The 27,384-nt window shown below is 40.2% G+C and overlaps 1 protein-coding gene across 3 annotated transcripts; it reads left to right on the top strand.

The window, feature by feature from the left end:
- LOC117230679 lies at window positions 1-26,671 on the top strand. 3 transcript variants are annotated; one of them, XM_033488362.1, is made up of 8 exons: window positions 1-975; window positions 13,435-13,514; window positions 19,858-20,102; window positions 20,608-20,801; window positions 21,272-21,394; window positions 21,978-22,192; window positions 22,518-22,901; window positions 23,445-26,671. In XM_033488362.1, exons 2-8 carry the CDS (start codon window positions 13,473-13,475, stop codon window positions 24,009-24,011), a joined length of 1,770 nt encoding a protein of 589 aa, XP_033344253.1. In that variant the 5' UTR covers window positions 1-975; window positions 13,435-13,472; the 3' UTR covers window positions 24,012-26,671. The 3 variants fall into 3 exon arrangements, with proteins under 3 accessions (XP_033344253.1, XP_033344255.1, XP_033344256.1); XM_033488364.1 differs by lacking the exon at window positions 1-975 and adding an exon at window positions 7,063-7,318; XM_033488365.1 differs by lacking the exon at window positions 1-975 and adding an exon at window positions 12,505-12,536.
- Window positions 26,672-27,384: the final 713 nt, after the last annotated feature.

Below are 27,384 nucleotides of genomic sequence, written 5' to 3'. Positions count from 1 at the left end.
TAGACGGCAGGTTATCAGTCCGCAGAACATCTTCGTCGCGAACGGAACCGTAAACCAGTGTGGTTACGTATTCTCTCGTAAGTGGAGGAACAGAGAAAGGGAGAGCAGGGTGAAAAAGAAGGATAGAAAAGGGGGGGAAAGAAAAAGAGCGAGAAAGAGTAAGAGAGGAAAGGTGGAGGTAGTAGTAGCGGAGGAGAGGACAAATTGACGAACGTACGTCGCGGATCTTTTGGCGGATACACTACTTGTCGTTGCTGCTGCTGCCGTTGCCGTTACCGGTACCACACTGCCGTTATCGATGCTCAGTCGCAGCATCGGCTACGATCGAACGGGAGTTTGATTTTCGTTCTCTCTCGTCGTGTCTCTGTATCGCGCGCGATCTTTTCCCTAGCGCAAAACCATCGTACGGAACAGAACTATCGGTTCACAGACTCTTTGCCGTGAGAAATACGATATTTCATGGACTCTTTGTGTTACTCTTCATTGAACGACCGCCGAACGAGCCGCGCGAATAATCACAGTTACCGATCGGATCGTTTGCCCCAATTCGCGGTATGCCACTCGAGAGCGATCATCTGTTGTCGTCGCGCGATCGTCGCGATTGAATCGATGTAAACGCCACGCAGAAAAGTCGCGGTACCGGTGAATTGTGTTGAGTGACGGATCTCGTTTCATCGTATCGAGAATAATTTTACACGGAGAATAATTACCGAAAATACGAACGGCGACCGGTGTCGATGATAAACGGTGCTCCGTCGATCGTTGGGTGGTTCAAACGCAGGATCTAACGATTAGTGTGCGAACGTAACAAGAGGAGGGGCCAGTGCCACAGAACACGCACGGCCAAGCTTAACACGCGACAAGGGCAGAAGGCGGGCTTGATAAGGCGATAACGCGGCTGCCGGGATGCGGCACGAGGAGCCGCTAAGCTGCAGCTAACACGTGGCGACTCCGCACGCACTCCGCGATCGCTAGGTGAGCCTTATTCGTGTAAACTTATTCACGAGAAATATTAATCTTCCTCGTAACACAATCGAACAATCGTCGATTCGAAACAAAACTCTCTGATCCTTCGATTCGCTCTCGGAGTCTTAAACGGCAGAAATAAAGTCAAACTTGTCCCTTTCCCACTAACGATCTCACGAAAATTCCTATTAATTACAAAGTTATTCAAAATTATCCTGTTGCTGTTCCCAATGAATCTGTCGAAATAGATTGCGTGAACTAGACGAAACGTCAACGGAAACGATCCTCGAGATGGTAGGTCTCGTAACTCTGGAAAAGAATTCCTTCATGGGCCGTTCGTTTTCGTTTAACGGGTTTCCCATTCAAGCGGGACTGCGCGGTTGCGACAGTTAATGCAAACCGGGCCGATGATCCGGCTGTCGATATAAACGCGCACGCGGATAGAGTGGACCACGGCGAAACAGCCAGGCGGATAAGGTTCTCGTACGAGGAAATCGGGTGGGGAGGGAATGTGGTCGGTCCGCAGGCAAGGAGGCCTCACCAAATTTTCGTGCCGCTGGTCTGGGCGCAATGTGCCTCGAATCTCCACGTACTTCGAGACCGTCTCTTTCTCTCTCTCTCTCTCTCTCTTTTTCTCTCTCTTACTCCCTGGTATCCTCTTTGTCTCGCTCATTTGCCATCTTCTTCAATCGCGAGCACGGAGGCTCCATTCCCGCGGGCCTCTGTTCCACTCTCTTCTCTCTTTTTCTCTCGCTATCCGTGTCTCTCCTTCTTCTACGTCGGCCTCTCTTTCTCTTATTCATCGTCGGAGTCGAGCACCCAACCGCTTCGCGGAGCTTCGAGACGCTCAAGAGTTAGCGCTCGCGCATTCCGGTTAGCGGTCCAACGAATACTCGGTTAGTGCGTCTTTAGTCCATGTTAAGGACACTGTCAACCTTCTAACCGGAGAAATGCGACGACGAAATATCAGAAAATCGATGAGAAACGCCAACGATCTAAATTTTCGTTAAGCTGGAAGAAGTAAGCTGACAGAATCGCGCGAACCTTTTAGTTCAACGATGTCTCGACACGCGATAAAGATTATCTGGTCGCAAAGTCGAGATTCCCACGTGCGAGAGACGGTGAAGAACGGATGACGTTCACGTACACGCTCGCAAATCCTAGGAAGCTTAACTTTGCTACGATCCTTATCTTCTTTGTGTCACAGTTTCACTCTTATTAACGAGCAAAAACATCTTTAGCGTTACAAAAAATACTTTGACATCCACTCAAAATCAGAAATCATGCATATCGATAACGGTTCTTTTATATTTTCTCAAACTTAAGAAACTCGTTGCCGATAAAAAGATTAAAGAATCCACGATTGCGTCTAAGATGATTCGGAGAACGAAACAGAATTGCAGACTTCCTCGCGCGGAAACACGTGATGTAAGATGTAGCGCGTCTCCGGAATCCTCCCGCAATCGGGACAATCGGTCTTAGAAAAATCCAAGTCGCACAACGTTGCTTTTCGCGTTAACGAAGCGTGTCATTCGTGCCACGTTTCGCGAATAGCCGAATTCTTTGCACTCTTGACGAGTTTGAGTTGTATCAACGCGTTGCATATAGATGCAGCTACCGAGCTATTATGCGATTCTGGGAAGAAGGTCGACTAGGGAGACCGATTCAGGTTCGTTCGATACACAGGCCGACTTCAAATATACTCACACGCATAAGCAAAAGAACTTTATACATCTGCCTACATTTCGACGCTGGCCGAACATTCGTTTCGAAGATGCTCCGAGTCGATCGATTTTATGTCATCGTGGACCTAATTGCAACGAGCATTCTTCGAAGATTTCGAAGTTTATATTTTCTCTTCTTCCACTCAGAACCGTAAAGACAGAATTTGTTTTCACAGTTTATTCGATTGTAAAAGGAAATTATATACCAAAGTATATTATCGTTTGATAACGTCCGCAATGTATTTTTGTCGTAAGCCGTAAATTTGTCACTGATTAGTTATTTAACTAATCGATTTAATCGAAAGAGTATATTGAATGGAATCGACATAAAAATTTCAGACGAACGATCGGCTATAAAACGTTCACGACTTCATCTTAAAACAGGAATCGGTGTCCTGTATCGAAGCGTTTGATATTTTTCATTTTTAACAGCTCGAAGTGTGAAGTATTATCGACTGCTGCGAATTTACTAGATGCATTAAAGTATTTTAGTAATATGCCAGTCTCTTTGGTCGATTAAATTAAAGAGTCATCGACAAATTTAACGATCTTTTCCCAATATGATATAAGTGTGTTATATATGTATTCCACCATTTTTTATCTTTTCTTGTAAAAAGATACACAGACGATTCAAGGTCCTGTATCCAGAAATACTTTTGTGCAACAGAATTTCTGTTGCAGTCTCGCGTCGTCTTGATCTTGGTCTTCGTCACCCATTAAGTTAATAGGGCAGCTAGTTTTCAACTTTGTACACCTTTTCCGATTTTGTAGAATAGACTTAAATTTTTTTCTTCGGTAACGCGAAACCTTGAAACTAGCATTTTGGATCTTTATCGGTATCTATCGCCATCACCGATACCGAAACGTACTTTTTCTCATGCTCGAGTTTCTCAACCCTCGTTTTGAATACTTTGAACTACTTTTCCCGAGCACGACGAGTACGATCACGTACTCACAATCACTTTGAAATATCGCATAAATCTCCTGGATCGTTCCAAGGGTCTTCGTTCCAAGCTTGAACTTATAATGCCAAACACGCATGAATATCAATGTTAGCAGTAGACATTTTCCAACAGTTTCTTTCGCATCTATAATGACGATGGTCGATGACAAATTTTTCATACTAATTGACCTATGACAAGTTTCTCTGATCGTTCGAGGCATGAAAGCAATCAAACGTAATGAATCATTTGGTTACCAAATGTCAAAGCGGCGCGCATGGGAAAAAATCCCAGGAAATTCTTGGGCCATTTAATAATTCGTAGCAGTACTCGCGAAAGTAACCGGACTCGAATAAGTTGTATAAAACCCGTAATAAAAGTCACGTAAAAAGAATGACCATAATACCCGAAGAAACATGTGGTTTCTAAATCACTTCCATTCTCGGTATATCATTAAATTCATTAGCGTCTTCGTCTGCTTATTTTTAGATAAAATTTGAAATTATCCTACTCGATCGAGCAACGCGCGTTAGACGACTGCCGGTTGTCTAATAATTTACACGAAACGATTAGTCGGAGGTTCTCGTGCCATTCGTCAGACGTTACGGTTTTATTAAGGGTACCCGAAGACACGGTGCACGCGTAACTGCTTCCTGAAACTTACCCGCGACGCGCATTCTTTTTAAAATTTGCATCGAAATAAGTCGCCGAACGTCCGTTTGCCATCGCCGTCCCGTCGTTGGCGGGCAAAAGGAGTACGCTAACGGTTTTCGAACAGGTGTCATCTCTTTTTTCCGCGCTTCATGAAATATTCACCAGGCATACGATTACGCTGGTACCAAGCACTAATCCGTACGTTGTACGGGGGCATTCAACCTCCTGGCCGCGGAGCGGCGACGCGGCACGGCGGTGGCATTGAGATCACGCCCGACATAACTTTGCATTCGTTTGCCAATGTAATTTCTCGAGGAATTAATATTAGCATACCGCAACTTTGTCTATTTGTCGTCACGGCTACACATGGCAAGAAATAACGACCGGTTGTGTACCGCGAACAGTGTCACGGGCCAAGCGATACTTGTGACTCGTGTTTCATGAATTTCGGCGTGCAGCAACACACTGCTTTATTACGAATACTAATGTCTGTCGCTTGAGTTTGCAAGTTTGTCCCTTTCGCGTGCTGTTACGCTCGAATACAAGAAACTTGTGGCGCAATCTCCAAACTATCATTGCACTTTTCAGCGAATTGCGAATACGAAATTATCATCTTCCACGTTTCCTACCATTTTTATATCGCTCTTTATTTCCGATGCCTTGGGATTTCATCAGATACATTCTTTAGTTATGGTGACCCATTTCAAGTATCTTGCTATATCAACGGGGTAAATGAAAACGTGTCTTTTTTTCATTTTAGCGACTATTTAATTTTTTTCAGTTCAGGATAGTCGAGCTCCAACATTTCGAAGCTCTTTTCGAACTTGTCTTTGTTAATAGCCAAACAAGTTACTGTCGCCGTTCGATTAATCTTTGTTTCTGTCCGTATATCTCTAAGCAGTCGAAAATTCCGAAAATTAGAAGCAATTTGCACGAGGTCTAACAACACAGAATAACCCACAGAAGTATTAATTTTAAACTCCGAAGTTTTCAAGTTTGTAATTGGGCCCCTAATACGCAATAATGTCCGATCTAGATGCATAATTACCCCTAATCGGATTGTCCGCGGTAGTGCTCTCCTGACAGCATTAAAGCATCGGCTAAACCGTAGGTGACGGCTCTCACAGATTTCACAGCTTTCGGATTTTCGCGCAGCATGTCGGTCGCGCACGGTGAAAACGGTGATATCGATCATCGGTCGATTTCCACGGCCCATGGAGCCCATATATATATCGCGAACGTTATCGCATTCTGGCGCTGGCAATAGTGGCTAGATGGTTGCGCAGCCTATAATACTTTACGCATCAAGCGTCGCAAATACTAGTGGAAAACGTAATCGGAGCGGGGTTATGCGGTGCGCGTGCGTGCGCGTACACCGCGGCCGCGTATCATTTACAGCGGACGATTCGAGCGGACGCGTGCATGCTCTGCTACATGAAAACCGGTATTGGTGTAGATTCGTGCCATTATCCATTATCTACCACGGTATTACGTTCATTTGACACGCTATCCGCGCTCGCAACCGGCACACTGAAACTATTTCCAACGGCGCGCGGTGCGCCGGTCCTTTACACGCTTGTCCATCTACGCGTTACGCGTATATGATTCACGCTCGTTACCAGATGCCAGTCTACAAGGAGATTCTCTCATTAATTTCTAACCGAATCACGGCGGCAGATATAAAAAAAAATCCGTACCGCTGCCCATACAGAAACGGATTAATGCAGGCAGACCTCGCGCGGAAACGGAGCAGCGTGGCGCGTCACAGCGTTAACCTAGTTTCTTCCTTGCTCCTGGTTTCTGTAGCCAGGCTGAACGAAGATAATGATGATTTGCGACAGCTGTCGGTTTTGCGGTAAACGATTGCTGCCCCGACACGCCAAGCTGCTCTTAGAATTCGTTGGACCGTGCTATCCTGAATCTCGACAGATCAACGAGCGCCTTTCGGCTTCCTTTAACTCTCTTCTGTATAATACTTCCTTCGTCATTGATGAAGAAGAGGACGAGCGAATTAACACAGCACCGTGGAAAATTGTGCGCGAATATCGGTACACTTTCGGGTAGCGTAACCGTCCACATATGTCTCTACGATCGTCTTCTTATGCTTTATCAAATTAACGCATCCCGGATGTGCAAAAGCTTTCTATTCTTTATGTAACAGATGTAGGCTACATCGCTATGATACAACTGGTCGTAATCGTAAATTCTCAGTTCGCCACAATGAAGGACCTACTTCCTTGTCCATATGTCGACGATCTCTCTCTCTTGACAGATCAAATTGATTTTCACCTATTAATAGAAGAAGGACGCGCGATCTCCTTGAGAACACCTGACTGAAACGGCGGTAACGGGTTCACGATAGCTGTGACTTCGTAACACGATGTCCGCGCGTTAATTACCTTCGTCTTCTATAGGATGGAAACTCGTCTGGTTCGGACACGCGTATTGCCGGGCTTTCCATTCACGATGCTCTTATCTGACCGTGTGTACGTCTACATTTACATAAGCGTACACCGCGAGTGCATTCACATGGTCGAATGCACAGGGCGCGTGTAGCTCACGTAATACGCGGCTACCACGCAGCCTTCGTTCGAGACGATCGGTACGCAAGATGAACATAACACATGCGATAATTGCTCATCGTTGTGCCGGCTGTCCTCTGTGCCGCAACAACCATCACTGGGTCACATTAACCGTTAATGTTAACATAACCGATCTCGACCGCACGGTGAATGGATCGTAAAGTCGATTACTCGTCCAGTTAGTGCTCGTACGAATCTCTTCCATTCCATGCTACGCTCGTGTTGCGATCTCGTCTCCTTTTCTCTTTGTATCCTCTTCGATTTACCGAGCAATAAATTCTTCAACACCGGCATCGAGGCAACAGTTGCGGTTGGACACGTATTCTAAAGGTCACGCCGGTCAGAGCATTATTTTAGATCGTTTTATCTATCCGCCGGAAGGGATTAACCGTCTATCTATCATATTTTTAACTACATCTTATTACCAACTGTTTGATCGGAATCGTTAATGGTAAATACGTTGTATCGCCGTTATACCACGCTATTTATAGTATTTAATCGTTAAAATTCAAAGATCCATTTTATAACGATTTGTACCTTTGCACTTATTACAATCGTATCTTATAAGGTAATTTATTAGATTATTAGAATCTTATTATTCGATGGATTTTCCTTTGCAATAATGTTGTTTTACTATTTAAGGGTTTTGCGATGTAAAAGGTATTCCTTGGTAATTACGTACAGTAAATGTATGGTTCTTAATATATATAAAAATGATATATATCGTGATATAATACGTATCGTGATAATTAATGGTATTACAGTACAGTTACTTAGAATAATTAACGTGAATAACGTTTACGATTCGTTACATGAATAATTTATTATATCTTAAGAATAGAAAAATAGTTAGTGCGTCTTCGCTATTTGTTAAGAAAAATGATAGATATTTACAGTATATTCTTACGTATTTAATGGAATATACATTTGCAGATTTTGTAATCATTGTTAAAGTCGTTCAAACAATATATTATGTAATGCACAGTAGGTAAAGTATCAAATTTGAAATTGTATCATATGAAAATAATGCCAGATACATCGTACATATGTAACTACCAACATAAGCACGTGAACTTACACACTATCGTTAAATATTCTTCTTTTCAAACGACGTTTTAAATCTTCTAAGCAAGGTGTATTTAAGCCACATGGATATCTAAATGACGACAAATTTGAAATATTCAGATCCATGTTATAATTATCTCACGTAAGTATCTGCTGTACGTTTGCCATAGTGTAAATGTAGTTTTCACTGAACCATTTTAATGGTACCGTTTATTCAAGAGCGCCGAGATTCAAGAAACACATTTAAAAGTCGCTTGATTTAAACGTCCATTAAGACAGACTTTTTCGAATAATTCTATCATTTCTCATCACGGTAATTGCCACTTGCGCGGTAGACGCATCGTTTAAGAAACGATATTTACATTTGTACGCGATTATAATTAATCGTTGCTTATGATCGAATCTAAGAAACTTTTTGCCAAGGAACGAGTTTGTCTCGCGTCGTTAGTGCCTGATGATCAGGAGACGCGTATCTGTTTCGGTTTTTACTCGATTCAACTCCCTGATAGTTTTGGAATAAGTTACCGTTGGCTTTGGTGACACTTACAAATTACGAAGCGATATAAGAATTAATGACCTTAGCCCTGGCTCTACTACTCGTACGTCGCTTGTGGGAAATCTATGTATCTTTCCGTGATGAAATAATACGTCTCTCCCACGTACTACGAACAGTTTAGTTTAGGATAGTTTGCACGAAACGCTAAGAAATTATCGCGTCAGTGTGAGGAGATGCCTCGAACTGCACGAGACCGGATATATAATTTCGAATCTAAACTTTGCATTATTATTTCCAATTTTATTATCTATTTGTTAATATTCGACACTTGGAGAATTAAATATTCTACATTATTTTACACTATCTACTATTTCTCGTGAACATTCTCCGAGGATTTAAGTAAAATCATTGGTAACGTACTAAGTACTGTTTAGTACTGGGAAGATTTGTATTACTTACTCTGAGGAATGTGATAAATTATACGTATCATTTAAAAAAATTTTTAATTGCTGAAAGATTTACGATATCCATGAACAAATTAATATAAAAGTGCGTCATAATTACAGCACCGTGAACTGTTATTACTAGCGAATAATTAAATTGAAGACCTCCTTTATTCGGTCATTGTAATTAAAAATTACGAATATCTTCCGAGTAAAAATTATCTCCAACAGCAATCGTTTATACATTTAATCAACGTCAATTTTAGCTTGAGTTAAATTCAAATTCTAAGAGCCAAGGAATAATAAACCAGTAAATAACACGAAAACCGCGAAATATATTTAAATAATTTATACACTCTATAAAATAAACGTAGGTATTACATGAAACGAAGTATATTCTTTGATATCGTGTTTCAATATTCAGCCAGTAATAAAAGGGTAATTTTGCGACATTTTAACACAACGGAAAATCAAGCTGTACAACAGCGGAAGAGCCGATCTCGCGTAACTAATGCGATCAAGAGATTTGTACTGCGATTTATTCGCGAAGACAAATCATCATGCCGTGGCACGCGTGCTCGTAGCTCGCGTCCGGTTTTATTCGCGGATGCTCGAGTCGATGAAACAGAGAATCGCCTGGGAAAGGACGTACTCGGGATCTCATGAAAGGATGCCACGGGGAATTATTAACGTGGGATCTATCTGGCGAATCGCAGAAGTAGTAAGTTGGGGACACCGTTACGGCGCCGCGGCGATACGAACAAGCCCGTAACGTAACCGATCGTTCGAAGCATTCCAACTTTGAGACATTGCAAGAATGTCTAGCTCGCCTACCTTTCAAACGATCCTCGTTAAAAACTTCGTGCACATAAATAGACGTGTATTTGATACTCGGAAGATACGTTTCGTGCATTCTTCGTTCGGTATATGTAATCTTTCACAGGTTCGCGAGCAATAATTCCTGCATGCTATGGGAATTTCAGCGAGATGACCCTGCGTATCCGGGAACAATCAGAAGACGATCGGTATCTCGATCGGTTTAAACGGCAAATAATTGATGGTACGCTTGATTTTCCATGCAGAAGCACGAGAGAACCTTGTTGCGAACTATAACACGCGACAAACACAAGAATATCAGTTACGATATAAATAACCGTGCTGGCGATAATGATTACGACATCAACGATAGAAACGACCGTCGTGATGGCGAAGATAGTCGCGTGGTAATCTTTTATGTGCATTGCATAGTTCATAGGCGTGCCAATTAAAGGATATTGGTACATGTCAATCAGTTCCGTGGCCGATTCTCGGCCGACTAACGCTAAAAATCTAAGGTAAAGAAGATACGTATGTATATAGGTCAGGCTGCTTTTATGTCTTCGTTATAATTAGTCAATTAACATTTCCTGTTCGCAGAAACAACCGCATTAAAATTTATGAGGTAAAGAACATTTTCTTCGAATTGTGTTTACAATCTCATTCATATCTCCATTCTCCTGCATGGTAAAGCATTTCGGATTATTATTTCATATAGACGTTAATCGGTAAAGGCGTACCGTTTCTCACGAACTACAAAAATACGTATTGTACGTAGTAAGCTTCTCGAGGCCAAAGAATAACGAAACGATACGTTAAAAAGGAATTCGGCAAAACGGAGCATAACGAATTTTGTATCTGTACTTTAATTCGAACGCTATTCGCATGATTTTACGGCATTCTTGCGCTCATCGAGTTTGCTTTCGCCGATCGTTCCGGGAGAATAAACACGAAACGATAGCTATTCGATAATAGCCACGAATCATTAACTGTGACTCTGTTAACGCATTAGCAGTGGCAATTGTTCGGTATGCGCCGATGCAGATTCGAATCGATCGCAATGAGATCCATTTCTGTTTGTAAGCGTTGCCACTGCGTTAATTAAAACATGCTTAGCGATACGGCATTCTTAGTATCCAGTCGACACGCTGCCTACCACACACGTCGACTCACGAACGCTGCTGACGTTCAACTATATTATTCGTAATCTGTGACGTGCCACTTACGCGTACAACACAGTAGTAAACTCAATTTTAATTAACGTCGTCCGCATAGCAGCGTCGTACTCAGCTGTTCGCCGATATACGCCAGCTGGTTTCTTCCTTTTGTTTCGTGTATTACGACGCAGGCCTAACAATTGGCAACGTGACGTCGCGACGTGTACATCGATGATTATGTAAATACAGTCGACGAGAATAATAAGTGGACAAGTAGTGGAAGTATCAATGAATTTTGATCGAACCGATACTAGTTTATATACTTCAGTTTTATTTATTACATGTCCTCGTAGAAAACTCGAAATTAATACTTACATTTTTGTATAAATAAGCCATATTCGATGAAACTTCATTAATACCTACCACCATTAAGTGTCCATTTATTTTTGTCCCCTTCGCAAACGTTTAACAAATGAGTATTGAAATTAGATCTACGTAACGTCGGAAACAAAAAAATAAAACAGAAACCTTGTGTATCGTGTATGTAACTAATGAATTGTATCGAAATGTAATAAGAAAAAAGGAGCGTAAAGGATCGAGAAAGTCGAATCCATAGACAGTCTGTTCGGATCGTATTTCCAGAAGGTAAAGTTAGGTCGACTCGTAGAGTTCGATAAAAACAGTACCCTTGTGAGGATTAAGTTCTTTGAAAATTACCAGTTACTAATCTACTTCGATGAGACAACATTTAAGACTATAAAAAAGCGTCGAACCGCTCGTTATTGGATAGTCGAGGAATAGAAAACGGTCAAAGACCGTTGAAAGCTGAGGCTGCAAAGGAAAACAAAATAAATCGCTTGGAACGGCCGTAACGCCGCGATCATTTGGTTATTAAGAGAACGAGGTTGTAAGGCGGTCGCTGTCAATTGAAATCTCGGTGAAGCGATGCATTTAATTTGGCAAAAAACAGTAGACTCGGCAAGCCGCTGATCAGCTTCGACTCGATTTGCCGTTGAGATTTGCTTCGAGCAAAATCGTGACGCAACGCCCGCTAAAAATTTATTATCGACTCTCGTGACAATCGTAAAGCTAATCGCTGAATCATCGACGTTTGGTCCATTATACAGTCAATGATTGATGTGTACCGCCGATTGTAACGTTGAAAATCCATCGGCTTAAGCTACTCATAAATGGCTTACCGCGAAAATGGACCACAGTCGTCGAGTTTTATGAATGGTTGCGGAGAACAGGTTTCAGTCTGGATACGCGATCGTTAATTTTATTTTTATCTCGCGAACGTTTTATTTTCCTTTTAATCCGGGATACCCATATCGCTTTAACCTGCGCGTTTCATTTTCCCACGCATGAAATTGAAATCTCAAATCGATCAAATCGCTCGTCTAACACGAATCGGCACCAGATACCGAAGGTTGAATTATACGCTTCTTTTACTTGTTTATTGCTAGCCATTCGAATGACATAGCAAATAAAACGAAGCAGATGATCGGTCTTCCCTCTAATTATCATTTCCTCTCGTTCGTTTAGCTTCACCCGAACGTGATACGGATCGTGGAGCGAAATATATTACGGAGCAAAATACTGACTACTCTGATTGATCGTAGGTAGGATTTGCTGTACGCAAAGGCACGGTATTAGAGACGCGATCAAAGGAACGAGGAACTGGCCGAACCGGTAACGTATCGCTTATCGATTCATTAGCGACTTCGTTTCAGCTACATTCGAGCCAACAAAGCGTCGTTTCTAAATAGGTCAGGCACGAACTACAAAACAAACTACCAGTTGTAACTTCCTCCATGCTTTTAAGCGTCGCTTTTTTCATTCGAGAAAGAGACAACGTTCAACCTTGTATTATCCTCGCAATGGATCTCGCGCGATAAACCGATATATCAGTTGAACGACAATTATCGTGTGGGATAACATCGATGAAGAATAGAAGTGCTAGCGCATTTTGTATTAGCACGAAAATACACGAAACTCGTTACGCCAAAGTCATTTATCTCGTTCATACTTTGACTTCTATGCTTCTTTTAATGTCTACATTGAACGTGGCAATAGATTTGTGAACGATAACGTCGCTCTGGTGTGTAAAATACGCGATACGTGAAATACGCGAGAAAAGCGTCCAAAATGAAAAAGAAAAATACAACTCGTGTTAAAATTCGTTAGACGGACATTTTACGGACAATTATAGTAGATTTTATACGCAACGATGGTAAAAAAATCAGATTGAAATGGCTATCGAAAGACAATATAACCAAATCGATCAATCTTCTTTATCTGAAACTGATCGTAAACGTCGCGGATCCTAATTCTACCGAACGGATTGAGCACGCGTACGCTCGAAACCCCATAACCATGATTTCTCTCGGCAAATCAATTTTACGCCGAGACCTCCTTGGGATTCGAACCGCGACCTGACGGACGGTGTTCAGTTAATTTGCTCGCTAGACCATGGTGGTCGGATAAATTAAAATAGATCCGGCTGCAAATTCCTTTTAGAGTCAGCTCGCTTGCATACGATTACAATAAATTAAGGCATGCTCTAACGACAAAACGTTCGTCTTTTCAGAAAAGCGTATCTCATCGTGAGAGGCTGGGACCTCCAGGATGCCAGGGGTGTGGAGGTTGCTACGTATGCTGATCTATATGGTGAGAAATATTGCTAATCCCTGTACATACAAGTAGATTTACAATAGCTTGAGGTAAAGATTCATTATAGCTTGAGCAAATACATGTAGGTATACACAGTTAGTAACTACAGTGCGGATTTTTATCTCTTCGTGGGAAACGTGACGGCGTTAAGTATGTAATATGCAAAAATATATAAAATATTCAATCTAAAGTATTCGTTATAATACTTAGTGGATAAAACAAATTCCTATCCAAGTTCCATTTCTTTAGTTATATTGATAAAAATATAATAATCCGCGGTACAATAATAAATAGATTTAGCACAGCTTAAGCGAGAGAATAATAGCGCGAATAAGCCCATATGGGAAGTATTGTTCGATACGACCTAACGGTAACCCATATAGAACCAACACGTTCATGGGTTATTTGTAAGCTATTGATAAATGGACATGTACAGATCGGGTCGAGGTAGTCGAACTTCCGGTTCAAAGGCTATCCAATGGTTCAAATAATTAACAATCACGCAACGCTGTAACGTCCGACTGAAAGTATGCTACTTTCTCGCATAATGTACGAACGATTATTATTAAGCTTGCCTGAGTGAATAATGAAGACAAAACGGGGATTAGCATCTAATGTGCATATTTACGATCAAAGTTTAAGCGTCAAGAGAAAATTACACTGCAAATACGTTTCACGTCTCGACACTCGAGCCAGAAAGTTACGATAATAAAACAGATCATAAGGAATAAAGCGTAAAATGATAAAATTTTCCAAACGAATTTAAGCTTGATCTATTTAAATATCTAGAAAGCATAAATACCTCTGGCATTAATACTAAACTGTCATTATAAATTATATATATATATATATAATAAAATGCGATGAGACTCGTAGATTAAATAGACACTTACGGCACATTGTAAGAAAGCTGCAACATGCGTAATATCTGATCTGACTATATTCTATTGACCGAAAGTTTACATACATACGCGAATTTGCATGCAACCATTAGACAAGGAGAGTAAGTTATTAGACTGTGAACGTGAAAAACGAGTTACGGATACTATCAAGTTACAGTGGCTCACGCGGATAGTTGGAATACCTGTACATAATCCTACACCCATTACACCGCCCAACGATTCACACGATTCTTCGCACGTTGTCTCTTATCTGCTAGCCATTTCTTTCGTAAGCCAATTAAACTCTAGAACATACTGAACTACGGCTACCAATTCTGATAATGGGCTATAATTTCAGTGAACTGCGTTTGCTGACGCCGCGTTACTCATAGATCCCTTCCTTAATTAAAGACTAACGGGCTCTCGGTAGTCAGGCCCTAAAGATAGTAGGTAGTAAAAGGTACCGTTCAAAAATTAGAAATCAAGAGAAGAATGAAGGAGCATCACGGATAAAACTGTTCACTTTATATCCGTGATGATCGTTACGAAATGATGCCTAATGAAAAATTCGTCACAGTTGGATGACAATGCGATGACGCAGCAAGAGACGCGACAGCTTGCAAGCGGATATTCGTGCCTACTCTAGGTACCGTTACCCGTATCTTACGACCTTCTTTTCCTCCTTTTCCCCTTGCACCTGCTTCCTCTGAAAGTTATTCAGGACCCCTGCACAACCTATTGCCCCCACGATGTTATTGCGTCTACAGAGTGAAATCTCTTATTGCGGTTTCGCGCAGGAAACGCGTCGTCCTCTCGTGTGCTTACTGCTTCAAAATTTATACCCTTCCGTATCCACGTTGTTCGTTCTACCGGATTTCTATATTCATTCCAGGAAACATCGTACATAGTTATCGGCGATTTCCATCCACTTCTTCCTGTTTTACCTCGCCAAGCTCTACCGGAATAATTTCGTTCAATAATTCGGCTTTATCATAGCCGCGGTTATAAATGAAAATTTTACAAGAATTATAAATTATGAACAATTCGAGAAACACGTACTTTGCGGAACGAAGAATGAACGAAACTTGAGTTAAAGGTCTTTGAATAATCAGATATTCTGAAGAAATTGAGATTTTTGTATTCAGTGGCTCTGAGAAGTAAACTCTGTGGATTGTAGCAAAATATTTGAGACTGCATGAACAATCGAGAGAGTTAGTAAATTCAATGTTTTTTTAAAGCACCGAAATAACAAAAAGTACAAACATCTTCCTATACATATAATTAATAATTCACGTTGAAGATTATTTACTAATATAACTTTTTTTGTTCAAACATATAATATCTTAATCTCGAGACAAATTATATCATCAATCTAATACCGAACGAAATAGAATTGGGGTTCCATATCTCATTTCTTGTTAACTCTTGTACGAGTCTTCGTATATACAAATATACTAACCATCGGTGATTAACTGCTTTTAGAAGAAGTACCGCAAAAACCTGCGTGACTATTCATCGTTTGCTTTTGTCCCCGGCGTGACAGACCACGAGTTTTTAAAGAAGGAACTTCAAATACAATCCATCGCCGAAATCTTTATCGGCGCCTATTCAAAAGAACGTGACGCGAAGAAATAGTTACTCGTTCCAAGTAGAGTAGCACATAAACGAATACAGAGGAAGCTATTTCCGCGTGTCACGAGGAATACAATCGAGTACACGGAGACGGGCATTAGTATTCGAACGCCAGAAGAGCCGCGATGGGAAACTCACCTACCGGCGTGCCTCACGTTCGAGTAACTCGGAATACTGATACGTTCGCTGTTATAACGAACTGAAAGCCTATATCCCGCGAATTGTTTCCGCCTGTAGCGCATAATATAAATATCGTTTATCATTCGTTTCACGTTCAAGAACACGAACGTATTGTTTTCTCTCGATAAATGACCGAGTAAAGAGCGTGGATGTTGCGGAACATTAGGTATTTCTCCTGCATTGTTTTTATCTTTTCGATACGTACGGGATATCGAATTTTTAAAAGACTTTCGTACTTACGTTATCGATTTTCTAACTCAACGATCAAATCGATCTTGTAACATCTCCAGAAATTTACAACAGTTTACAAACGAGTTACTTAGCAGAATGGACGTGTCACTATTATCAAGTACAATTTTACTATTTAACAAAAAGGATACCGCACAGTAGCTTTAACGATTTCTCAACAGGGAATAATATACATAAACAAGATTTTATTAGAGATCCTCAGATCCCGAAGACTGCTACCTAAATCTTTAAAGAAAGGAGATGCGAGACGAATGAAATTAAGAATTTTCTACTTCGAATTAATTTCCTGACAAAATTTCCTTCTTGTATCGCTCTTCCAGGAAACAGACAATATACTCTCACTCGCAACTCGGATCTGTCTCGTATCGATGCGCTAGTTTAAAATTCCATCCCAATTTCCTCTTATCTACTCTCGCAATCTACCAAGAAGAAGTACATTAAAGAGTCTAGCTACCTCAACATCCGTTCTATCCGGATCATTGAACCCTCCCGCCCCCCTCCTGTCAGCCGTTATTATTCGCACATAATCAACATTTTTCTACAACGTTCGCGAAGGATATCGCAAAGCGCTCTGCATCGGACGATTGATTCTCGATCATCGACCGTGAACCAAGGTGAAGCAAAATGACGGAGAAAGAAAAACCGAGGCTCGCTCGGTTGTTCGCGAGAGCACGCAGTGCACACAAGCGCGTGGTCCGTGTATACCAGGTGCGTAATCATTTCTAATGAAACGTTGTCATTTAACAGTGCGATTGTAAGAGCACAGAAACTTGTTTTCACTTGCGCGAAAAACGGCGACCGTTAATGCAGCGGTAAAGACGCTTCTCCCGTTACAGCATTGCGCGAGCACGGTATATACGCCGGGAACACCTTCCTTCAAAGATCTTCACTTACGCGTACGTGTCGCTGAGATTTTCTGCGATTCTCTGCAGCCAAGCGACGCGATCGCCGCGGCGGCGACTATGCGTTCGAAGTAATACGCCCAAAGCTGTACGCGAAGAATGCGGGCTGGCCAGCGGCTGGTGATTTCTAGAGAAATCCTCAGAACATAACACGCCTAATCTCCCACGACCTGTGCACGCTTGCGATTTTCATGCCAAGATTCTAGGATATTACGCCGCCGTGAATCGCAACGTTTGCGCTGTATGTGAAAAACGGCGGATCACCGTAAGGCGAAACATTACAGTGTTTTGCCGGGCTTAATATTCCTCTAAGTATCGCGAAATATGTCCGCCGAACGATACGTTCTATGCACGGAACGTTTATTTGCTTATCCGTTCATTCATTGCGTGGCATTTACGGTCGTAGGAGAATACCGAGGATAGACGCGCAATAATAATTTACGGTAAACGTAATGGTATAATCATCGCTGCCGATTGGAAATAAAGATACGTGAAATGCGAAATTACAGATACGGTCGAATAAGTCTCGTTATCGAGGGATTTGTTCGGGAATTGTAGCCGCGAAAAGGTACTTATGTTCGACGATGCTGTACAACCTCGCGAAAGTCTTCCAACGATGATATATCTATAATTGTAATGGACTCAGATTCTATGGTCTAGCGGATATTTTGAAATTGCCACATGTATTTTGTATAGGATATGTACGTGGATAACGTGTATCATTGGAATATCTGTAGCGAGATTTACATTCTGTTTGTTCCTTGCTCATTGGTAACTGAGATTTTAAAGATTGCAAATCATTTCGATCGATCGTTTCAATGGATCATAAACTACAGCTTACGCAGCTTATACTCGCATTGTTCATCCTTGACTGATCTACATGATAAGTACGGTTTACAGTAGGTGTATAAGTAATCGTAACTTCGCGACTCACAAGAGGGTACTTTCGTGTATAGAAACGTGCATAGGTAGATTTCAAGCGTAGATACGTGCAATAAAGAATAGGTCATTGATAAATATCTGTTGCCCGCAACTTAAGATGTCTCGAATGTTTCTCATAAATTAAAAGTGACGCAGACATCCGTATACTTAACAATATTATTAGTGGTGTAATGGCACATCGTGAAATCTGAATCTTCGAACATAGCTATTGAAAGTTTTACTAGGCTCTAGCCAGGTGACGTGACAGGTTGCGTGCTGCTTGAAAATATCGTAAAAACTCTATAAGAACAAACTTTACGCGTTGAGACAACACGTAATAAAATACAGTGTGTCGATATTTAACAATCATACGAGTACTTGTATCTATAATATATATTATGTCTGCTTCAATTTGGCACAATGTAAAATAATCGAATATCAAATAAATTAATTTATTGCAGCGTGTTAAACATAGTTAAATGAAATTGGTAATTTTTATTGACGAATTAGTCGAATAAGAATTAATACGTATATGACAATGAACGATATAAATTTGTCATTTGACTTTGTCTCGTTCTGAACTAACATTTACGATGTTGCTCCATTAGTTATCAGAGCATAACTAACATTGTAAAAATTTCATAACGGTTATGCATCTGGGTAGTGATACCGCAACTCTTAGCGTTCTATTATTCGAACAAATTTCTTTAACGCTAGCCTACTGTATTGTTAAGGTATATGTTGGCCATTATCGCTTAGGTAACTTCGTAACTTACGGATCGTACAGCGATCGTTAAGTTTCATAAGAGTATCGACATTTCATAGAAAACGATATTAGCACTTGGAACGTAACGATCGTTACAAGAGATCGTTAAGTTGTAATTGTACGATCATTTAAGTAATTCGATATTTATTGTATCCAATTTAAGAAGAAAAAATGCGAATATAAACGTATTAGGATACCACACGTAATCACGATAATAAACGTAACCCCGTATTAACGTTTTTACAAGGTGCTTAGTAAGCTTAATTTATGTGCGCGCTTCATAGAATTTTAAATGCAATTAACTACATAATCTGCGAAATATCTTTTTTTTCCCCTGTAATTTATCGAATCTCCTACTGAATCAACAGGTTCTAAGATCATCAACTATTAACACATCTCATACCGTACAAGATAAGATAAGATACCACTGAACTAATTTAAGAGTGAAAATGCAACTCAAGGTACGGCTTGATGGATGATTAATATTTCTTACGTAATTAAATGTTTACCAAAAGCAGCTGGAAACTACATAATGGGTAGATTCGTAACTACCTTTCATAAATTTGTGTATGACAGGTTACTGGTATTGAAGTAGTATCAACTTCCATCAGATACAGACATACACCGTAAAGGACCGCTTCATTCGCGATAAATTTTGATGCGGTGGTTATTAATGTAAAACGTATACGTTCAAACATGTTCGGTCGAACATCTGTAGAAGGTATTCGCGACAGTCACGCGTAGTGTAGTGAGAAAGGAAGACAGGTCATGGTGTTCAAAGTATAAAAACGTATTCCTTGAATGCACAGGTGGTTGGCTTGAAGAGCGTTGGTAGCAATAGCGACATTTGGCCGCTAGAAAGGCCAGAGGGAATGCCAGCCATACAATCTCTCGAAGTGATGTGTGGAAAGGATCACATGGATGTACATCTCTCGTTCTCACAACCCTTCGAGGGCATCGTCTCGTCCAAAGGCCAACACGCCGATCCGCGATGCGTCTACGTTCCACCGTCCACTGGCCAGACTTTCTTCTCCTTTCGGATAGCCTACGCGAGGTAAGACCGCGAGAACATCGAGCATTCGTCTATCGAACCGTATCTACCTGTGAAAAGATATACGTAAACTCGACACGATTAGATGATTTAAGGCGTGTGGAAACGTTGCTCGATGCTCGAGATCGATTATACCGTCTCGGTTTACCGCGATCTCCATAGAGGATTGTTAACTTACGACTTTAACTGGAACTTATGAGGCGTCTGGCGCTAACCGGCTCGCAAACTACGATAAAGGATAATTGGATAAGCGATTGGGTTTAACGAAAAGTTATTTGACAGGCTATTAATCGATTCTAATGGGGTTTCGCGCGTATTTCAGTGGCTTCTAAAAATTATCGACGAACGATGTTTAGCGTAAAGACACGAAGAACAGAGACGTTAAGTATTATCTCGTACGTTTTAGCAATGAAAAATAGTAACAGTAAAATAGTTTATCTGCAACGTTTCAGCGATTAATAAATTCGTAAATTGATATTCAGTCTAGATTTTGTTCGTCTGGTCGCAGATGCGGTACCAAGCCGGATATGCATGGACAGTTCTATGAGAACACTGTGGTCGTTCAGTACGACAAAGATTTGCTCGAAGTCTGGGACGAGGCCAAACGACTGCGATGCGAATGGTTCAACGATTACGAAAAGACTGCTTCGAAACCGCCAATGGTTATAGCAGATCTCGACGTAATACAGTTAGACTTCAGAGGTATAATTTGCTATTCTACACACATGCAAACAACATATTTCCACATCAACGTCGCTTAGTGATCTTCGCATCCCTTAACTCTCGTCTAACATCGATGTAGTAAGTCTCGTCACAGCAGCCCTTGACACGATCAATATCTTAAATTTTAATACGTTTGTACTTCGGTCGATAAATACAAGCGATTTGCCTTGATCAAGGTTTGCTATACGAAAGACTACGGATATATAGTTAATGGGTAAAACGATGATCCTTCTGTGCAAAGTGTTTTATACGAGGTACAAATGGTCGCATCGCGCACGGTAACTCGTGTAGCAGCGGTTAACCACAGGTAGGACCGCAGCTCCGCCACTTAACTTCATTTTATGCAACACGTATAAATCGCACCTGACACGTTGTGCCTAGAGAACGGGCAACAGACTGCCTGCAAACTAAAACGCAAATGTAAGTGTACCATTCTATCGGTATTGCAGGCGACAACGTGGATTGTTGGATGGAAATTCAACATGGCAAGGGACCATGGGCACCTCCGGTTTCCGGAATAGTACCGCTCGGCTCTACTCTCACCCTAGTCGTCGCTATAAACGATTATCGAGGTAACGTGGCAACGAACCATCCAACTTTATGAAACTTTTCGAAACCTATAAGAGCGTTGATGCTTCCGCAAGCTGGATTATTGCGTTCGACATTGTTAGAGGCTTGCAGGCGTGAGCCGCTTCCAACAGGAAGAAATTGTCGACGTTCCGCCAACATTGCAGCTAGCTTCATCGGTAGACTGCGGATTTTTATGCAAATTCATATTTTTGAAAATATAATGAAAAAAGTACAACTTCGGTAGAAAATTGTTTTACGTACCAAGTATTATAAAAAGTATTATGCCTTGAATATTTTATATATCTTTTCGTGTTATACGCATTTTGTGTACCTTTGCGCTTTTAAAGTTTCTACAAATAAAAATTCACGGTCTATACATTAGAATTCGAAGGATACCGAGTAGCAGTACATGCTGACAAAGCTAAGTGTAATACCGACGAAACGTCGGTAATCTCTTCCTGTTGAAGACGGCTCACGCTCGGAAGCTTCTAATAGCTTTCGAAAGCTACATAATCCTCGGGTACATAATACTTGGAAACGGCTATGTATTCGTTAATGTCATTTACGGTAATTAATTCGACACAGGAGAATTCGACATGCGCGTCAAGTCGTGCGTGGCCTCGGACGGCGGTGGACACACGATACAGCTGAGCGACGAGTTCGGATGCGTGCTGAGGCCGAAGATGATCAGCCGATTCTTGAAAGCACGGGGTTCCGACGATCGGGCGACGGTCATCACTTACGCCTTCTTCCACGCGTTCAAGTTCCCGGACGCGTTGAGCGTGCACATCAAGTGCAAGGTAAACGATGTTGGGTAATATACAGCGGATAACACAGCTTACGATCGAAAACAGGATTACCGACAACTGAAAATATTATTACGCGCGACCAAGGTGCTTTGGCGCACCTTCTGTTAACTTGGAGAGGTGTTCGTCAAAGTAAAGAGCAAATATTTACAATTAAACAGCTTACGAACGGCTTAATGAATTTACTCTGTAAACGGCAATGAACGTTAAATCATTTGGCTACTCATTATGCAAATTTGTACTTAGAAAGACAGGAAAAAAAATGAAACGATGACTAAGAGGAACGTCTAAGCAATAAGTTGTTTCGATCAATGTCAAGGTTGAGATCTGTCGTCACGGCTGTTTGGATCACTGTCAGCTCAGTGGATCCGTTGGCCACTACATTCAAGAGCGCAAGGATCAGATACGACCGCAATACCCGCAAACCACGGTACCGCCCACCGTTCACAACGACGAGGACAACAGTGCCGACAAGAGTAACGAAAACGTAGGTGGTGGAACCGAGCAAGGTGATGGCTCCCTTTACGACGACATTATTCAAGATGGTGATGAGATGACCTCGATAGGAGGTCATTTCTTGGGGGTCGAGAAATCAGTTCCGAAAGCACAGGCGCAGACAAGCAACCGGCTACCGGCACCGGTAGTCGAGACACCAAACGAGGAAATTCATTTGGATGACGCTGATCTTTCAAGACCATTCGTAGTAAGTATATTTCGTTCTTATTTACATATTTCCTAGATAAATGAGATTCTAAGATGCTATCTTCGAAAACCTTCGGTAGAACCACGTTTATCCGAGTAGATTATGAGACAAGGATAATACGTATAGATTTCCTAGATAGTGAACTCTCTTTTTCGGCTCTTCTTATTAATTTTACTGTTGAAATTTAAGTGCTAGGAACTAAATTGTTCCTTTGCTGGCACGTACAATGTATTTTAGATAAAAACAGATGTTTTCGTATATTGATATTTATATTCGCTATAGGAATAAGTGTCTGTACGTATTACGAGATTACACTCGACCGTAGTTTAGATAATAGAGGATCAGCATTGATTTTCCTATGCGAACGAGATGCGGATAAGTGTATTGTGTATTCACATTTCGATATATTTGCAACAGAAAAGAACGGAAAGGAAATAAATCAACAAACGTGTGGACGAGTTTGTTTTCTGTCTAGGAGATTTTTCATACGCTTATACATTTTCCACTGGCATATCGTCGACACTCAGGGTTCTTCGTTTGCAGGATCCTCCACGGATGACACGATACGAGAGTGATCAAGACCAATTCCCGCACGGGCCTCGGAATCTCGAAGGTGACAGCAGCGCGATACCCGTGATACCTCTCTCGTCTGCGAATGGCAGACGAAAGAGATCGGTCGTGGTATCCGATAGGAAAATCCGCAGCGCCGATGTCGGCGTCAGTGGTTTGTACGAGGTGATCTCCGAAGCCGATCTAGCCTTTAGCCCGGACACACACGCAGAAGCAGTAACGGTGTTCCAAGGTAGAATACGCGAGGAAGTAGTTTATGGTATCTGCCTGCCGATGCCCGGTTTCAGCGCGCTGTTTATCGTCGTGGCGCTTTCTGCAGTCATTTCCGCGCTTGTCGCCGGCGCGATGCTGCATCGGTTGCAAGCGCAACGCGAGGCAGTCGACAGCAGAAAGAACAATAGAGCGGTTCACTCGACGAACGGTTGGCTACCTTACGGATTGCTGCGCGTACGCTGCACGACGAGACCAACTCATCTGGAACAAATTCAACAAAAACAAACGAATCCAGTCGCCACCAATCCTTCGGTCGAGAGAGGTTGACGATTCGTGACATTTGTGTCGCTAGTGGGACGCGGCCGTGTACGCTCCACGAAAGACAATGTACAATAATACGCTGTACAAAGTATTTTAAGTGCGTCAAATCACGTGCGACAGGTTCTTTTTGCGAATGATTTCGAGACGATCGTATTTCCTTCGAGGGAGGATTCTGCGACGGAAATTTTTTCATAGATTTCCATGAGAACGATATTCTCCTTTTTCTTTTCACACGAACTCGTAAACGAAAGCATTGCTAGATGATCATTGTCGAGAGGCAATTATTGGTATTGGGTAAGTAAAGAGCATAATCACGCAGGATAATATTTGATCTAGAACGAATGTATACAATTAGCAAGGGAGATTTCCATCAAGAGGACAATGTGACAGCTATTCGCTGTGAATATTGTAGAAATGATATTTCACTTTAAATATTGCGAATGATATTGGTGGAAATGTTTTGTTTTCTTTATTCGATGTTTCATTAATCGGGTCAAAGACGATAGGGAAAATGCTTTCGCCGCGTATTTTTTTCTATAGGTAATTCGTTAACGAAAAGATGCGCATTAGTATTTTCTATGAGTCTGTAGAGTACGAACTAATGCAATTAAAATGATTTATTGTTCTATCGTAAGTCGTAATATGCCTTGTAGCATTGCGCGTCTGTTATCTATTTAATGATGAATTCACTAGAGGTGCTGATAACGATATTTGTTAATTATAATAGAAATCGAACGGCGTTCGATATAATAAAAATTAGTATGCTACGACAGTGTAGGAATGACTATTGAATATATACAATTTTGTAAACTATACGTAGTCTTTATATTTTTATTTAAAATATTTCTTTTAGAAATTGACATTTTGATATTTATTATTGACAACTAATAATAAATATTGTACATAAAAGGAAAATATTTTCTACAAAAATTTAATGTTAATCTGCCTTTGAATAATTTATATACATTCATATACTACGATTAACGATGATGTTATATAAAATTTATATACATATATTTTTTCAGAAAGAGATTATTTTCTATTTGTATCTTTATATAAAATAACATTTGAATTACATTTGTATAAAATATAGAATTAAAATGTTTTATATTAGTATTTGGCAAATAAGAATTCTACTTGTTAGATATATGTATTCTCTTCCTTCTCATGGTCCTATTTTTATACACGAACCTTTGCTCATTATCGATGATGTAGGTATGTCAGAGTTTTCGATACCTCGTATCATTTGATTTAATTACACTGCACTTATTAAATATTAAAGCAATAGATATTGAAATAATCGTAACATCAGAGAAAATGTGAATATGCGATTCCGGCCGTTCTCGATACGATGCATCAATATCATTAGGAGAAAGTTATTACGTTACCTTACACATAATATAAAATCAATATAGAATACACCGAATCACATAAACTGATGAAATCTAATAATTATCTGGTTTTTTCGAATAATCGTTAGTTTCGTACATTGCACGGAAGACGTGATTGCATATTGAATGAAATGCGTTGGATTATCAAAACTCTTGGGAAACTTGAAAATGACAGCACCTCTAGAGTTAGCCCTAAAGAGGCTGAGAATAACAGCTAACTGAGAATAGAAACGATATCGTAAATATTCTCAGGAAAATTGAAAGATGCTACTACTAAGCTTAAATTTTCATCTGTTTTTAAATATTTATATTATTACGTTAGATTAATACGAAAAATCGACATAGTTTAATGGATGCCTCGATATGTTTAACCTTTCGTTGACATTTTTAATAAAGCACGTATTAGACGTTAAAAGAATCGATTTAATTTTAGATTGAGAAATATATATATAATATATATATATATTTTCGATCCTTCTTTTGTTAGTGTCAACTGAAGGTTGAAAATTCCATGAAAATCGATTGCCTTCTCAGGTTTTTTAAATAGGTGACTACATAGTAGGCGAGATTATTTAAAAATCTTTGAAACGCAACGCGCATTTAGAATGTCCAGGAAGACATTTAATACCATGAACAAGATTTTGTTACTGAACTTGAAATACCAAGTATATATACGTAATTATATATATATATAAATAAGAAGCGTATATTTGGAAGGTTCTATCGTAAAAAGGGCTTTCCGCTTTAAAAGTAGTTGTGCAAGTACGAAAGCAGAAGGGGAAAGCTTTCCGTACAGGAAAGCAAGATTTCCTCGTAATCCCTTCTATACGTCCTTTTACGTATTACATTTTCACTTCTGTCTTTGTAATAAAAAATGAAAATACTTGTTTTTTTCCTCTTCCTCTAAGAACAGATTAATTAATGATGCGGTGTTTGGATAATTACATTTTATATACTTATTCGTCCAAACGTTTTGCAAATCGCCAGAATAATTGTGTTACGCTAGATTATTTTAAGTACATGTATACACGTGTAAAAAAAAAAAAAGAAAGAACATTCTCGTATTCTTGGAGAATACAAAAGTTGTTAAAGGAAGTATCAACAACCACCAATTATGTGTGCAACTATGTGCGATGCTGGACAACTACCACAATACTTCGAGCGAAAGGAACAAAGAATTAAGTCGATTGTTAATCGATAGGTTGTGTTTTTATTTAATATAAATCAATGATAATGCCAATAAATGTATTTACAGGACCTTGATCTATTTCCACAGAACCAACGATTATTCTCTTCCTGTGTCTTTTTACCTCCCAAGGGAAAGATAATTTAAGATTTACAATGGAACACAAACAACGTCGATTTCCCATATATTCGCTAGTCAGGTGAGAATATTCATGTAAAAAAGTATGGTAAATACAATTATATATTTACTCGCATACAAAAGTTAAAGTACTAATATTCTTGTAAAAAATACATTATTTCATCGATGAAAAATAATTTATAAACATTTTTATATCTATATGCTTATATGCATTAATATTAAGTATTAAATTATAATCTTTTGTATGCTATTACAAGCTACTGACTGTTCTTTTATACACTTGATCTTAACGCTTTGTATCATATTCTTTCACTCGTGTAATTAGCGGAAAAAATTATTCAACTCCATTTTTCGTATACGACAGATCGATACATATAGTAATACGAGATTGATCGTTGTTTATTGTCTATGATTTTCCACACATCGGTTTCGATTTCTTTACAGTGAAACGTCGATTATATCGCAAACGGGCCGACAGACAGGCCCGACAGACCGATAATCATCATCAAAATCAAGAATATATCATCTATCTGTAGCATTCTGAGTTGCATATCAACGTTACTCACGTTTCGAAATACACATCTACATTTTACCTTTAAACGAAACATGTAGCAATTACAATAACAATGTAAAACCGAATTGGAACGTCTCATCGTCGATTAAA

The sequence above is a fragment of the Bombus vosnesenskii genome, unplaced genomic scaffold, assembly GCF_011952255.1.
Source record: "Bombus vosnesenskii isolate JDL3184/JDL3185 unplaced genomic scaffold, Bvos_JDL3184-5_v1.1 scf7180000013267, whole genome shotgun sequence".
Taxonomy (NCBI): Eukaryota; Metazoa; Arthropoda; class Insecta; order Hymenoptera; family Apidae; genus Bombus; species Bombus vosnesenskii.
The sequence above is the reverse complement of the archived record's forward strand: the minus strand, read 5'-3'. Positions and strand labels throughout refer to the sequence as shown.

Bases quoted from the DNA above. Each gene is read 5' to 3' on its own strand.
- LOC117230679 (XM_033488362.1), top strand. From the start codon at position 13,473: ATGCCAGGGGTGTGGAGGTTGCTACGTATGCTGATCTATATG. The intron at 13,515-19,857 runs GTGAGAAATATT...TTGAATGCACAG, and splicing joins TACGTATGCTGATCTATATG to GTGGTTGGCTTGAAGAGCGT. The intron at 20,103-20,607 runs GTAAGACCGCGA...GTCTGGTCGCAG, and splicing joins TTTCGGATAGCCTACGCGAG to ATGCGGTACCAAGCCGGATA.